The sequence below is a fragment of the Salvelinus namaycush genome, chromosome 9 (assembly GCF_016432855.1).
Source record: "Salvelinus namaycush isolate Seneca chromosome 9, SaNama_1.0, whole genome shotgun sequence".
NCBI classification, from domain to species: Eukaryota; Metazoa; Chordata; class Actinopteri; order Salmoniformes; family Salmonidae; genus Salvelinus; species Salvelinus namaycush.
In genome coordinates this window covers 45,190,353-45,205,606 of record NC_052315.1, presented here as the reverse complement: position 1 = coordinate 45,205,606, position 15,254 = coordinate 45,190,353, and the positions used below count along the sequence as shown (strand labels likewise).

General features: G+C 47.5%; 1 protein-coding gene across 5 annotated transcripts in view; it reads left to right on the top strand.

Annotated features, from left to right (window-relative positions):
- The window catches only part of LOC120054129 (liprin-beta-2-like), a 119,404-nt gene that overhangs the window by 59,539 nt on the left and 44,611 nt on the right, over window positions 1-15,254 (top strand). For all 5 annotated transcript variants that reach the window (XM_039001540.1, XM_039001539.1, XM_039001538.1 and 2 more), the window contains one exon: window positions 14,703-14,843. In XM_039001540.1, the coding sequence (XP_038857468.1) occupies window positions 14,703-14,843 (141 nt within the window). The remainder of the gene's footprint in view (window positions 1-14,702; window positions 14,844-15,254) is intronic.

The window sequence follows — 15,254 nt, the reverse complement described above, 5'->3', positions numbered from 1 at the left end:
CCGACCTTCTAGCCATCGCTGATCCATTTTTCATATTCCATTGGTTTTGTCTTGTCTTCCTTCACACCTGGTTCCAATCCCGTCAATTACATGTTGTGTATTTAACCCTCTGTTTCCCCTCATGTCCTTGTTGGTGATTGTTTGATTGTATGTTATGTGCAAGTTATGTTCTGGTGTGCGACGTGTTTTGTACCCACTTTTATTATTTTGGTTTTCGGAGTTTTGTGAGCACTTATTAATCGACTCCGTTTATACCAAGTTTGTTCTCCTGCGCCTCACTTCCCTGCCACCAACACGCACACCTTACAGTAGCTTTGTTAAGTTTTGGTAGCAGCGCACTGAATAATTGTAGCTAGTTGGCTAAGCTTTGATCAGCACGGATATCCGAAACTGTCTGGGCACTGCCAAGAGCAAAATAATTGAGGACCACCATGTCGAAAGCCATGCCAAGCTCAACGAACAGCCTGCAGGACCGACCACCGAGGTTGAGGAGCCTAGCAGCAAATGTAATACCCGCCCATCCCCCACACCACCTGCTGACCAACAAGATCGAGAAGAGCCAGGACCTAGCACCAGCAGCACGAGGGTAACATCACAACAAGCACCTGCACCTCCGTTACCCCAGCCACTAGACCTGACGACCTGTTGAATCTAACCGAAACTGAACCAGTGGAATCAGAGTTTATTTTGACTTGCAAAGTGAAATCGCAACCACAGCCAGCAACAACAAACGGACCCCACTCAGGGTTCTTCAAAGATACAGCGGGCCTTCGTCAGCAATGACGACTGTGCTGTTGGCACTGAAACGTGATTAGCATTTTTGGGGCATCTACAGCAATGTACTTCCTTCTCCACCCTGAAGAACCTATTCAGTGAACACAGAGCATGTTACGTCAACGAAAAGCCCAGCTTGTCCAGCTGGCATTTGAGAGGGGACCTGACAAGTACATTTCGCCAGGAAGGAGAATGGAATCAGAAACTTCTCTTGAGGTTCAACACTGCATCGAGGAGGCTGCTGCAACTCGTCTAAATGGTAAGTTACAACCTTGATGGCACTCGCCGCCGTGCCAGAATGATTTATTCATTGATTTTCCCTCATGTAAGCCTACTGGTTGTTTGGCAAATGTTTGTATAGTATCGTTTAGGCTTTTGCTTTTACATCAATGCATATTTTAGATTTATCTGTGATTCCTAATGTCATTGTTTTCTTTTGCGGGATGTAATTTCTATTGACAGATATACAGCTTTGCTTTTATTTGATGGGTATAGGGACAATGACCAATGTAGGGAAATTGGTCGTGCTCTGAGGTGAGCCCTGGTGCAGTGCTCCTGTTGTCCTGGCTGTACACTATGGTGGTGCTGAATTTGGCAGCGCATCTAACGTTATCCTTTCATCGCGCTGACTGGCGGTAACCTTCTGTCCATGGTCCTGAATCGATGGTTACGGTGTGTGCTGTTTTAATGAGCGCATCTTGGGCTACCAGTCTTCATGGGGCTTCTCTTCAACATCGCTTGCTTTCTTGTGAGCAAAATGACAATGTATATGGCTGCATTTCCGATAGGCCTAGATTTTTGTACATTTTGCATGTCGCAGTAGTAGGACCAATACCGTGTTTAGCCTACTAAAACAAGTAGGAAAACATTCACTCTGTTATGATTCATTTGCATTACACACAGTCGCTGTGTGACAGGCTACTGTAAAGGTGATGTCACTACTATGAAAATGACACTTAGCCTACTTTTCCGCCCCCTCCCTGCTCTTGCTATAGCTTGTGTGTGTAAGAAACTCTCCCACACAGAAAATATTGAGCACCTGGAGAAGTGGTGGCTTAGTTACGCTCATTGCATAGTGTCACACATTCGACAGCATTGTAGCCTATAGTTATAATGATTGAAGTTTAAGCTATGAATCTTTGATAGCCTAGTGGTGCTCATCCTGTCGAGCTGGCATGTTTGTGTTGGTATGTGCAAAGCATGTGTAGGCCTATGGCAGCTACGGCTGCATTTCCGATACACTTGTATGGCGCATATCTTTGTGCTATTATAGAAGACAGTTGTTGATGTGCATGGGTACATTTAAAACACATTTTTGTACATTTAAACAGTAGTAGGACCAATCTTGTTTGAAAGCATTACTACTCGTGCCACACATGGATTTAAAATGCCCCCTCAGGCATGTCATCCTGGAGTAACTCACCTCGAATGCACAAAGTTTGTCACTCAGAAGATGGAGGGAAACAAAGTTCACTTCCTTTCGGTCTTACAAGGTGACTTCCTATGGCTTACTGACTCCATTGTGTTATAAGAGCAGAGATTTTATGGGAGTGGGCTCTACTAAAAACACACAGCATAGTCTTTCTGAATTTAAAACAGCACATAAAAATGTTGGGAATAAATGTGACTCTGAAAATGTCCGCTCTAAGCACAGTGTATAGTTTAGGTGCACCCATATTAAAATAAATTTACAGTTGAAGTCAGAAGTTTACATACACTTAGGTTGGAGTCATGAAAACTCGTTTTTCAACCACTCCACACATTTCTTGTTAACAAACTAGTTTTGGCTAGTCGTTTAGGACATCTACTTTGTGCATGACACAAGTAATTTTTCCAACAATTGTTTACAGACAGATTATTTCACTTATAATTCACTGTATCACCATTCCAGTGGGTCAGAAGTTTACATACACTAAGTTGACTGTGCCTTTAAACAGCTTGGAAAATTCCATAAAATGATGTCATGGCTTTAGAAGCGTCTGATAGGCTAATTGACAAAATTTGAGTCAATTGGAGATGTACCTGTGGATGTATTTCAAGGCCTACCTTCAAACTCAGTGCCTCTTTGCTTGACATCATGGGAAAATCAAAAGAAATTAGCCAAGACCTCAGAAAAAAATTTGTAGACTTCCACAAGTCTGGTTCATCCTTGGGAGCAATTTCCACACGCCTGAAGGTACCACGTTCATCTGTACAAACAATAGTACACAAGTATAAACACCATGGGACCACGCAGCCGTCATACCGCTCAGGAAGGAGACGCGTTCTGTCTCCTAGAGATTAACGTACTTTGGTGCGAAAAGTGCAAATCAATCCCAGAACAACAGCAAAGAACCTTGTGAAGATGCTGGAGGAAACAGGTACAAAAGTATCTATATCCACAGTCAAACGAGGCCTATATTGACATAAACAGAAAGGCCGCTCAGCAAGGAAGAAGCCACTGCTCCAAACCCGCCATAAAAAAGCCAGACTACGGTTTGCAACTGCACTTGGGGACAAAGATTGTACTTTTTGGAGAAATGTCCTCTGGTCTGATGAAACAAAAATAGAACTGTTTGGCCATAATGACCATCCTTATGTTTGGAGGAAAAAGGGGGAGGCTTGCAAGCCGAAGAACACCATCCCAACCGTGAAGCACGGGGGGTGGCAGCATCATGTTGTGGGGGTGCTTTGCTGCAGGAGGGACTGGTGCACTTCACAAAATGGATGGCATCATGAGGAAGGAAAATTGTGACTATATTGAAGCAAAATCTCAAGACATCAGTCAGGAAGTTAAAGCTTGGTCGCAAATGGGTCTTCCAAATGGACAATGACCCCAAGCATACTTCCAAAGTTGTGGCAAAATGGCTCAAGGATAACAAAGTCAAGGTATTGGAGTGGCCATCACAAAGCCCTGACCTCAGTCCTATAGAAAATGTGTGGGCAGAACTGAAAAAGCATGTGCTAGCAAGGATGCCTACAAACCTTTAACTTCCTGACTCAGTTACACCAGCTCTGTCAGGAGGAATGGGCCAAAATTCCCCCAACTTATTGTGGGAAGCTTATGGATGTCACGATCATCGTAATGATGAGACCAAGGCGCAGCGTGCATAGCGTTCCACATAATTTTAATAAAGAGAAACTCACTGAACAAAACAATAAAGAACAACGAACGAAACGTGAAGCTATACAACTATTGCCGACAGGCAACTAAACATAGACAAGATCCCACAACTAAGAATGGGGAAAATGGCTACCTAAATATGATCCCCAATCAGAGACAACAATAAACAGCTGTCTCTGATTGGGAACCATATCAGGCCAACATAGACATACAAACACCTAGATGACCCACCCTAGTCACTCTCACGCCCCAACCAACACAGAGAAAAACAGCTTACTATGGTCAGGGCGTGACAGTGGAAGGTTACCTGAAATGTTTGACCCAAGTTAAACAATTTAAAGGCAATGCTACCAAATACTAATTGAGTGTATGTAAACTTCTGACCCACTGGGAATGTGATGAAAGAAATAAAAGCTGAAATAAATCATTCTCTCTACTATTATTCTGACATTTGACATTCTTAAAATAAAGTGGTGATCCTAACTGACCTAAGACAGGGAATTTTTACTAACATTAAATGTCAGGAATTGTGAAAAACTGAGTTTAAATGTATTTGGCTAAGGCGTATGTAAACTTCCGACTTCAACTGTAGCTGTGTGTACCAGGACACAGTGCCAAACAGGCTTTGGATCGTCAAAAGTGGAGAGGTCTTGTCGCTGCCTTATGTGCCAGTAGGATGTAAGTAAGTAACCCATGTTTGTTGTGGAGGTAGGGAGGGGGACAGGGTGAGAGTTGTCCAGTTTGTGCTCTTACCGTCAGAGACAGGGGTGAGGGAGAGGAGCAGTGTCTGCTGATGCCTCTTATTAGGCTGTGTGTGCATGCCAAACATTGGCACACAAAGCTACCCAATTTAGGAATCAAAAAGCCCTCTGTTTGGGCTTTTCAACTGCTCCTTTGTCTACTCTGTGATTTTGACTCATCCAGCCGGTTTGCTCCCCATAAATGGCAATGGTAAAACGTGCATTTGTTGTTAATCAGTTTAATTGACCTCAAATGCCAAGCAGATTTTTTATTTTTTTATTTGGTTGCCTTTGTACATAAGCACAGGTCTATGGGAAAACCTTTTTTTACCCTCACGTGGTCATGCAGAATATACAATAAATGCTTATTTCTGTTTATATAGGAGAGACCACAGCCACTGGTGTCTACTGTCTACAGTGCTCTGTGGTGTGGCTGGTATCTCTTAGCAGGTCCCTTGTGTTTGACCTTTGTTGATAACCAGACACTGTCTATCTTCACATTGTTTGGCTCCATTGAAGTTTTTAATGAGATCTGTTTAAACAATGTGTGTGGTGTGATTAGGCAAGGTCAATGGCAAGGTTGATCTTTGTCACTGCTGTTCTGAGCCTGAAATGGAGATAGCTCTTTTCTGAGTCTCCAGAGAATGCTTATCAGTATCTGCTGCCAGTTCCAGTAAAAGCTAATGGATGAGTGTGTTGGGCAGATTATTTCATCAATAGACTCATCAGACCTATACTTACTCAGAGCGAGTGTGCAAAGCTATCATCAAGGCAACGGGTGGCTACTTTGAAGAATCTCAACTATAACATATATTTTGATTTGTTTAACACTTGTTTGGTTACTACATGATTCCATATGTGTTATTTCATAGTTTTGATGTCTTTACTATTATTCTACATGTAAGGGGTGCGTAACCGGTGGCAGGGAAGTCAGACGCAGGAGAGCAGAACCAAGTAATAGCCGAAGCAGTTTAATAGCAAAACCAACGGCATAAAAAGCAACAAGACAATGGGTACAAATCCCGTCGTGCACCAGTCAACATGTGCACAAGCACTTACAATAAACAATCCCACACAAAGACATGGGGGGAACAGAGGGTTAAATACACAACAAGTAATTGAGGGAATTGAAACCAGGTGTGAGGAAAACAAGACAAAACACATGGAAAATGAAAAGTGGATCGATGATGGCTAGAAGACCGGCGACGCCGAGCGCCGCCCGAACAAGGAGAGGACCCGACTTCGGCGGAAGTTGTGACAGTACCCCCCCACCGCCTTGACGCACGGCTCCAGCAGCGCGCCGACGCCGGCCTCGGGGGCGACCCGGGGGGCGTGGCGCAGGGTGATCCGGACGGAGACGGTGGAACTCCCGCAGCATTGAAGGGTCCAACACGTCCTCCACCGGAACCCAGCACCTCTCCTCTGGACCGTACCCCTCCCAATCCACGAGGTACTGAAGGCCCCTCGCCCGACGCTTCGAATCCAGTATAGAGCAAACGGAGTACGCCGGGGCCCCCTCGATGTCCAGAGGGGGCGGAGGAACCTCCCGCACCTCAGACTCCTGGAGCGGGCCAACCACCACCGGCCTGAGGAGAGACCCATGGAATGAGGGGTTAATACAGTAATCAGGGGGAAGCTGTAACATATAACAAACCTCGTTCACTCTCCTCAGGACTTTAAATGGCCCCACAAACCGCGGACCCAGCTTCCGGCAGGGCAGGCGGAGGGGCAGGTTCCGGGTTGAGAGCCAGACCCGGTCCCCCGGTGCGAACACCGGGGCCTCACTGCGGTGACGGTCTGCGCTGTCTTTCTGGCACAGCACGGCCTGCTGGAGGTGAACATGGGCGGCGTCCCATGTCTCCTCCACGCGCCTGAACCAGTCGTCCACCGTAGGAGCCTCGATCTGACTCTGATGCCAAGGCGCCATAACCGGCTGGTACCCCAGTACGCACTGGAAGGGGGAGAGGTTAGTGGAGGAGTGGCGGAGTGGCGGAGCGAGTTCTGAGCCATCTCTGCCCAGGGCACGAACGCTGCCCACTCCCCCGGCCGATCCTGGCAGACCGCAGAAACCTTCCCACATCCTGGTTCACTCTCTCCACCTACCCATTACTCTCGGGATGAAACCCTGAGGTAAGGCTGATCGAGACCCCCAGACGTTCCATGAACGCCTTCCAGACCCATGAAGTAAACTGGGGACCTCAATCAGACACTATATACTCAGGCACCCCGTAGTGCCGGAAGACGTGCGTCAACAAGGCCTCCGCAGTCTGTAGGGCCGTAGGGAGACCGGGCATAGGGAGGAGACGGCAGGACTTAGAGAACCGATCCACAACGACCAGGATGGTGGTGTTTCCCTGTGAGGGGGGAGGTCGGTAAGAAAGTCCACCGACAGGTGCGACCACGGCCGCTGTGGAACGGGTAAGGGGTGTAGCTTCCCTCTGGGCAGGTGCCTAGGAGCCTTACACTGGGCGCACACCGAGCAGGAGGAAACATAAACCCTCACGTCCTTGGCCAAGGTAGGCCAGCAGTACTTCCCAACCAAACAGCGCACCGTCCGACCGATCCCAGGATGACCAGAGGAGGGTGAGGTGTGGGCCCAATAGATCAACCGGTCACGGACAGCAGACGGAACGTACAGACGCCCAGCGGGACACTGGAGGGGAGTGGGCTCTGCACGTAACGCCTGCTCAATGTCCGCGTTCAGCTCCAAAACTCAATGTCCGCGTCCAGCTCCCACACATACCGGCGCCACCAGGCAGGAGGCCGGGAGTATGGGAGTGGGATCCTTGGGCCGCTCCTCTGTGTCATACAGTCGGGACAGTGCGTCTGCCTTCACGTTTTGGGAACCTGGTCTGTAGGAAAGGGTAAAAACAAAACAGGTGAATGACATGGCCCACCTTGCCTGGCGAGGGTTCAGTCTCCTCGCTGCCCGGTTGTACTCCAGATTGTGGTGGTCAGTCCAGATGAGAAAAGGGTGTTTAGCTCCCTCAAGCCAATGTCTCCACGCCTTCAAGGCCTTGATGACAGCCAACAGCTCCCGGTCCCCCACGTCATAGTTTCGCTCCGCCGGGCTGAGCTTCTTCGAGGAGAAGGTACAGGGGCGGAGCTTCGGTGGCGTACCCAAGCGCTGAGAGAGCACGGCTCCTATCCCAGCCTCGGACGCGTCCACCTCCACTATGAACGCCAAAGAGGGATCCGGGTGGGCCAGCACGGGAGCCAAGGTAAACAGAGCCCTAAAGGTGACCAAAAGCCCTGTCCGCCTCAGCCAACCACTGCAAACGTACCGGGCCCCCCTTCAGCAGTGAGGTAATGGGAGCCGCTACCTGACTAAGACCCTGGATAAACCTCCGGTAGTAATTGGCCAACCCTAGGAACCGCTGCATTTCCTTTTACATGGTGGGAGTCGGCCAATTACGCACGGCTGAGATGCGGTCACTCTCCATCTCCACCCCTGAGGTGGAAATGCGGTACCCTATGAAGGAGACGGACTGTTGGAAGAACAGACATTTCTCAGCCTTGGCGTACAGGTCATGCTCCAACAGTCGACCAAGCACCCTGCGCACCAGGGACACATGCTTGGCGCGTGTAGCGGAGTATATCAGAATGTCATCAATATACACCACTACATCCTGCCAATGCAGGTCCCTAAAAATCTTGTCTACAAAGGCTTGGAAGACTGATGGAGCATTCATCAACCCGTACGGCATGACGAGGTACTCATAATGCCCTGAGGTCGTACTGAACGCCGTCTTCCACTCGTCTCCCTCCCAGATACGCACCAGGTTGTAAGCGCTCCTAAGATCTAATTTGGTGAAGAAGCGCGCCTCGTGCATTGACTCACTGCCTTGGCGATAAGAGGTAGCGGGTAACTGTACCTCACTGTGATCTGATTTAGGCCTCGGTAGTCAATACACGGGCGCAGACCTCCCTCCTTCTTCTTCACAAAAAAGAAACTCGAGGCGGGTGAAGTGGAGGACCGAATGTACCCCTGACGCAGGGATTCGGAGACATATGTTTCCATAGCCACCGTCTCCGCCTGTGAGAGGGGATACACGTGTCTCCTGGGAAGTGCAGCGTCTACCAGGAGATCTATCGCACAATTGCCCCGTCAATGGGGTGGTAATTGAGTCGCCTTCTTTTTGGAGAAGGCGAGAGCCAAATCGGCATATTCAGGGGGAATGCGCACGGTGGAGACCTGGTCTGGACTTTCCACCGTAGTAGCACCAACGGAAACCCCTAAACACCTCCCCGAGCACTCTCGTGACCACCCCGTGAGAGCCCTCCGTTGCCAAGAAACAGTGGGGTCATGACAAGCTAACCAGGGAAGGCCTAGCACCACAGGAAACGCAGGAGAGTCAATGAGGAAGAGACTGATTCTCTCCTTGTGAACCCCCTGCATCACCATACCCAGAGGAGCGGTGGCCTCCCTAATCAACCCTGACCCTAATGGTCGACTGTCTAAGGCGTGAACGGGGAAGGGCACAGCCACGGGAACAATGGGGTTCCCTAAACTAAGGGCGAACGATCTGTCTATAAAATTCCCAGACGCGCCTGAATCGACGAGCGCCTTATGCAGGGAATGCGGGGAAAACTCAGGAAAAGAAACATACAAAAACATGTGTGCGACAGAGGGCTCTGGGTGAGAAGGGTGCCGGCTCACCTGGGATGACGCCAGAGTGCCCTGCCTGCTGCCCCGATCCCCAGACGAACCAACCCGGCACCGACCGGCAGTGTGACCTCTGCGGCCACAGATGGTGCACGAGCCGGAACCTCCTCCGGTCTCCCTGAGTGCAGCACCTCCCAGCTCCATGGGCACCGGAGCGGCGGTGCTGGGGGATGGAACCGACAGAACCCGATGTGGACGTCCACGGGTGGCCAGCAAGTTATCCAGCCGAATGGACAGGTCCACCAGCTGGTCGAAGGTGAGGGTGGTGTCCCTGCAGGCCAACTCCGGACGGACGTCCTCGCGCAAACTGCAGCGATAGTGGTTGATCAGGGCCCTATCGTTCCATCCCGCGCCAGCGGCCAGTGTCCGAAAATCCATGGCGAATTTCTGGGCACTCCTCGTCCCCTGCCTCAGATGGAAGAGACGTTCACCCGCCACTCTACTCTCGGGTGGATGGTCGAAGACTGCCCGGAAGCGGCGGGTGAACTCCTTGAAATGGTCCAGCACCTCATCTCCTTCTCCCCACACGGCGTTGGCCCACTCCAAGGCTTTCCCAGAGATGCACGAGATGAGGTCGGACACCTTCTCACGACCTGAAGGAGCCAGGTGGACGGTTGCCAGGTAGAGGAAACAGGAAACCCTGGCAGCGTGCAGCCGTCCCGTCATACTCCCGGGGAAGGGCGAGACGAATCCCACTGGGACCCGGTGAAGGGCGAGTAATGGAGACCCTGGTTGTGCTGGTGGAGGCGCTGGAGGAACTCCCTGTCTCGCGCTCCTCCACCCCTATTCCAGGGGCCCCTGCTCCTGCTGACTCCATATGTTGGGTGTGGGATTCTGTAAGGGGTGCGTAACCGGTGGCAGGGAAGTCAGACGCAGGAGAGCAGAACTAATTAATAGCCGAAGCAGTTTAATAGCAAAACCAACAGCATAAAAAGTAACAAGACAATGGGTACAAAACCCGTAGCGCACCAGTCAACATGTGCACAAGCACTGTTCCCACACAAAGACATGGGGGGAACAGAAGGTTAAATACACAACAAGTAATTGAGGGAATTGAAACCAGGTGTGAGGGAAAAACAAGACAAAACACATGGAAAATGAAAAGTGGATCGATGATGGCTAGAAGACCGGCGACGCCGACCGCCGCCCAAACAAGGAGAGGACCCGACTTCGGCGGAAGTCGTGACACTACAATAGAAAATAGTACAAATAAAGAAATTAGTAGGTGTGTCCAAACTTTTGACTGGTACTGTATGTAAATGTGATATTTCAGTTTAATTTTTAAAAATAAATTAGCACCCCCCCCAAAAAAATTATTATTTTCCTTTGTCATTATTGGGTATTGTGTGTCGATTGATTAGGGGAAAAAACGATTTAATCAATTTTAGATTAAGGCTGTAACCTAACAAAATGTGGGAAAAGTCAAGGGGTCTGAATACTTTCCGACGGCACTGTATTAAAGCAAAAATGCCAGAGAACCCGGGAGTTATCATGTGACCAGGATACAGGATACAGCCCTTGGAGGGAGTTATCATGTGACCAGGATACAGGATACAGCCCTTGGAGGGAGTTATCATGTGACCAGGATACAGGATACAGCCCTTGGAGGGAGTTATCATGTAACCAGGATACAGGATACAGCCCTTGGAGGGAGTTGTCACACGATAATTCTGGGATTGGGTTTGAGGGCATTATTGCTTTTCTAAAACAGTTGCTAAAATATTTATAGAAATATGAATGCATTTTAACTAGGGATGCACGATATCGAACATATCGGAATCGGACGATATTAGCTAAAAATTGCAACACCGGTATCAGCCCGATGTCTAGTTTAACGCCTATGTGCAAAACCGATGTCAAAGCTGAGGACGTAATGACGCCACGTAACATTTTGCGCTGGGAAAATTAAGTGTATAGGCATTTTTCCCAAGGGAGATGAAGTTGAGTGGAATTAGAACATTACCATGCCATTGTATTTTGCGCATAAACAACTCCCGCATATCAACCAATTAGCATCCATGGTCCAAACAACCTATTTTTTTATGCAATGTGTTCTATTTTATTCTGTGATTCCAACAACCAGAATGTCATAGTGACATCCTCATTCTGAGAAAGGAATTATTCAAAGCAACCATGACAACAAACACACACACACACTAAAGGCTGGTTAGCTTCTAGCTTGTTATCTGGCAAGCCACTTCAAGTAATGACCATATCATAGCTGACAATGTCTGTCACGCCCTGACCATAGATCTTTTATTCTCTATGTTGGTTAGGTCAGGTGTGATTTAAGGGTGGGTTATCTAGGTGAATTATATGTCTATGTTGGCCTAGTATGGTTCCCAATCAGAGGCAGCTGTTTATCGTTGTCTCTGATTGGGGATCATATTTAGGTAGCCATTTTCCCATTGTGCTTTGTGGGATCTTGTCTATGTATAGTTGCCTGTGAGCATTATTATTTAGCCTCACTTTCCGTTTGTTTGTTTTGTTCGTTGAAGTTTTCTATTCCATAATAAAGGATGGAAACATACCACGCTGCATCTTGGTCTACTCCTTATGACGAACGTGACAATGTCTTAACTTTAGAAATGTTTTATTAATTATTACAGGAAAATAAACTCACATCAAGATTCATTATTAACAAGTTAATTGCGAGCTAATTACAGTGAATAGAATGTTAGAAAGTGCACTCTCATCGCTGTCTCAGTCAGGTAACCATGGCAATGGATGCAGTGACAGGGTCAAAGTTGAACTTTTTTCATCAGTCTGCGACAAGGAAACCGGCAGTCCCATTGTAATTATCTACAGACATGTTGATAGACAAAGTATTAATCAGCCTAGCCTACCCCTTTCCTGCAGTCAAATAACGAAGTGGCCTCATGGGTGGAATTAATCAACATTATTTCTTTTTTTTTACGCCGAAAGTCCGGTGTTCCTATGTCAAACGGTTTTTAGATGTTTCAGTCTTCTGATGTATATAAAGTGTAATATTGGGATGCAAACCAAAAATGTAACACATTTCAACTCTATATCTGAGATGTCACAGGTGTCTTCTTTTTTTTTAAGCCCATAACTAAGTGTGTGAGGTCTATACTTTTGTTTCAAAGTAGATTTGTTTCAGACGACCAAGAAACACCCTGTGAGACCCTAATTTAGCCCACTGCAGTAAAAGGCTAAGAAGGAATATTTGCTATTAGAGGGCCAGTCCAGGATTGCAGGTTTGATAGCTTGACCTACCACACATCCCCCCTTCCTTCTCCCTGTGTCCTACTTGACCAAGCAGGTGAGGGTACAGTTAGAGAGTCAGTGGCACCTTAGCCGGTCTAGTGGTTCCAGAACTGTTTTGGCTGTTTAGCCAACTATGAGTGTTGTATGCCAAACATACCTTATGTCTTAGGAGTTGGTTATACAGCACCAACAGATCTGCGACCAGGCTAGTGGCACCTTGGGTCTGCTGAGAGGTCTGACAGACTGACACACCTCTGGCTCTGGTCCCTGGCCAAGGGAAAAGAAGAGGTCCTGTTTCAGAGGGACAAAGAGGGGCTTGGCCTCTGATCACTGTCTCTGAATATCATCATTGCTCTGATCACTGTGTCTGACTCTGAAAGCCTGAGTGGCATGTTGACCTAGTCAGGCTAGTCAGCCACAACACTCAGAATGAGAGCCCAAAGCAGTTCAACACAGTCCAATCAAGCCTAGATAAACGGATAGTTGGATATCAGAACGCCACAGCCTACAGAGCTAGTTAGGAAGGGCTGATAATCCTGCATGTGTTTCACTTCTTAGTTAGTTCAAAGGAAGGATTTCATCAGGCTTAGCTAGCTAGCTACAGTGTCAGCTGTTGGGCTTTTACAGAAAAGACCTTCAAATTGCTTCTAAATGCTCAGCTGATCCCGCTCGAAGTAATGCCGGTGTTGGGTTGCAAATGTCACAGGGTGCCACAACTTATTTAACAGATTTTATTTTCAATGTATTTCCCTTGAGCTGTGGTGATTACAGGGGTTTACAGTCCGTCTACACAGACTGTATAGGGTTCTTCGGCTGTCACCATAGGAGAACCCTTTGAAAAACCCTTTTTGGTTCCAGCTAGAACCCTTTTGGATTCCAAGTAGAACCCTTTCTACAGAGGATTCTAAATAGAACCCAAAATGATTCTACCTGGAACTCAAAAGGGTTCTACCTGGAACTCAAAAGGGTTCTACCTGGAACTCAAAAGGGTTCTACCTGGAATGAGAAAGGGTTCTACCTGGAATGAGAAAAGGTTATTCTATGGGGACAGCTGATAAATGAAAATGGCGCCGGAAGAAATGGCAGCAGTTCTACGGGCTCCCAACCAATTGTGCTGCTACTGTTATGTTTCACTGTCTTTTTACTGTTGTTTTTGTTTATTTCTTTACTTACTTATTGTTCACCTAATACCTTTTTTGCACTATTGATTCACCTAATACCTTTTTTGCACTAGTGTATGTGTCTGCATGTAAGTAAGCATTTCACTGTAAGGTCTACACCTGTTGTATTTGGCGCACGTGACAAATAAACTTTGATTTGATGAACCTTTTTGGAACCCTTTTTTCTAAGAGTGTATGTGTCTGCCTGGTGGTAGGGAGTTGTTATTTTTCATGTGATGTTACTAAGTGGCTCGTAGTAAAGGTGCGCTATCTCTGAACAATTTAGCTACAAAAGGGTATTGGTTGGGGTATTTAGGATAGCTTATTGCAGATCATGCATTTAGGCCAAGGCCTATGTATTGCTGTCTTGGTAAGGGACACCTAATTCAAAAGTATGATGGCAAGTTATTTTAAGGAGAGAGTAGTATTCTCTGGAACAGGAACCGAAATCAGCCTCCAGTGATGAGGGGTGTTGGGAAATGCATAGGGCGTAAGGGAAGTGTGTTTACTGTGTGTGAAACCTAGAGTCAAAGCTCACACACCCAACTGCTCTATATACACACACACACACACACACACACACACACACACACACACACACACACACACACATACACACACACACACATATATATATATATATATACACACACACACACCGCTCCTGTCCCAGGTCTTTTGAACATTTTAGTGTCTGTCTCTAACTTAGTGTTCTCTCTCTTTCTCTCTTTCTCTTTCTTTCAGTCTTTCTTTCTCTCCCTCGCTCCCTCTCTCTCTCTCTATTTCTCTCTCACATGTCTGAGTCAGACATAGGAAGTAAAAATAGAGCCACATTGCATTGTGTATATATAGCAGAGCAGGGCCCGGGCTCCCAGGCTGAACTGTTGGTTTGGGGGAGCTTTATGCCCAGTGGAGCGGCACACTGACTTTATACTTCACTCTGGTCGCGCTGGTCAGTGGATAGAGTTCTGTGTGTGTGTGTGTAGGGGAGTGTTAATGTGTGTGTCTCTGCGGCTGTGTGTGCGGTACAGGAGCTGCTGAGCCGGACCTCATTGGAGACCCAGAAACTGGATCTAATGGATGAGGTTTCCTACCTGAAACTGAAGCTGGTCGACATGGACGAGGAACAGAACCACAACGACAGCAGCGAGGACCAGCAGAACAAAGCTGAGGTACGGTACTGTAGTACAGGCTAGGAGGAGGCGAGAGGATGGGTGTGTAAGAATCTCAGACTCTGGGCTGGTTTACCATAAAACTTGACTTCAACTCAGCCTGTTCTGAAAATGAATAGCACTGTTTTCTCCACTCAGGGCTTTGTATGGTGGCACCATTTACCCTCAGCTGTTAGTAAGATTCCCACAAAGCCCTATGAAGTAAGCCAACTTTGTTTATTTGCTAGTTAGAGCAGGATGGAATGCCAAGTGAAAAACATCATTCCATCACTAAGGAGTTTGGTCTCAGTGAGGTCTCTCTGTGCCTTTACCACTCTAGCCCCAAAGTGTAGCAACAAACAGTAACACTTTACTTGACACCCAGCATCATAACAGCTGACATAACCTGTCATAATATGGTCATAACCCTGT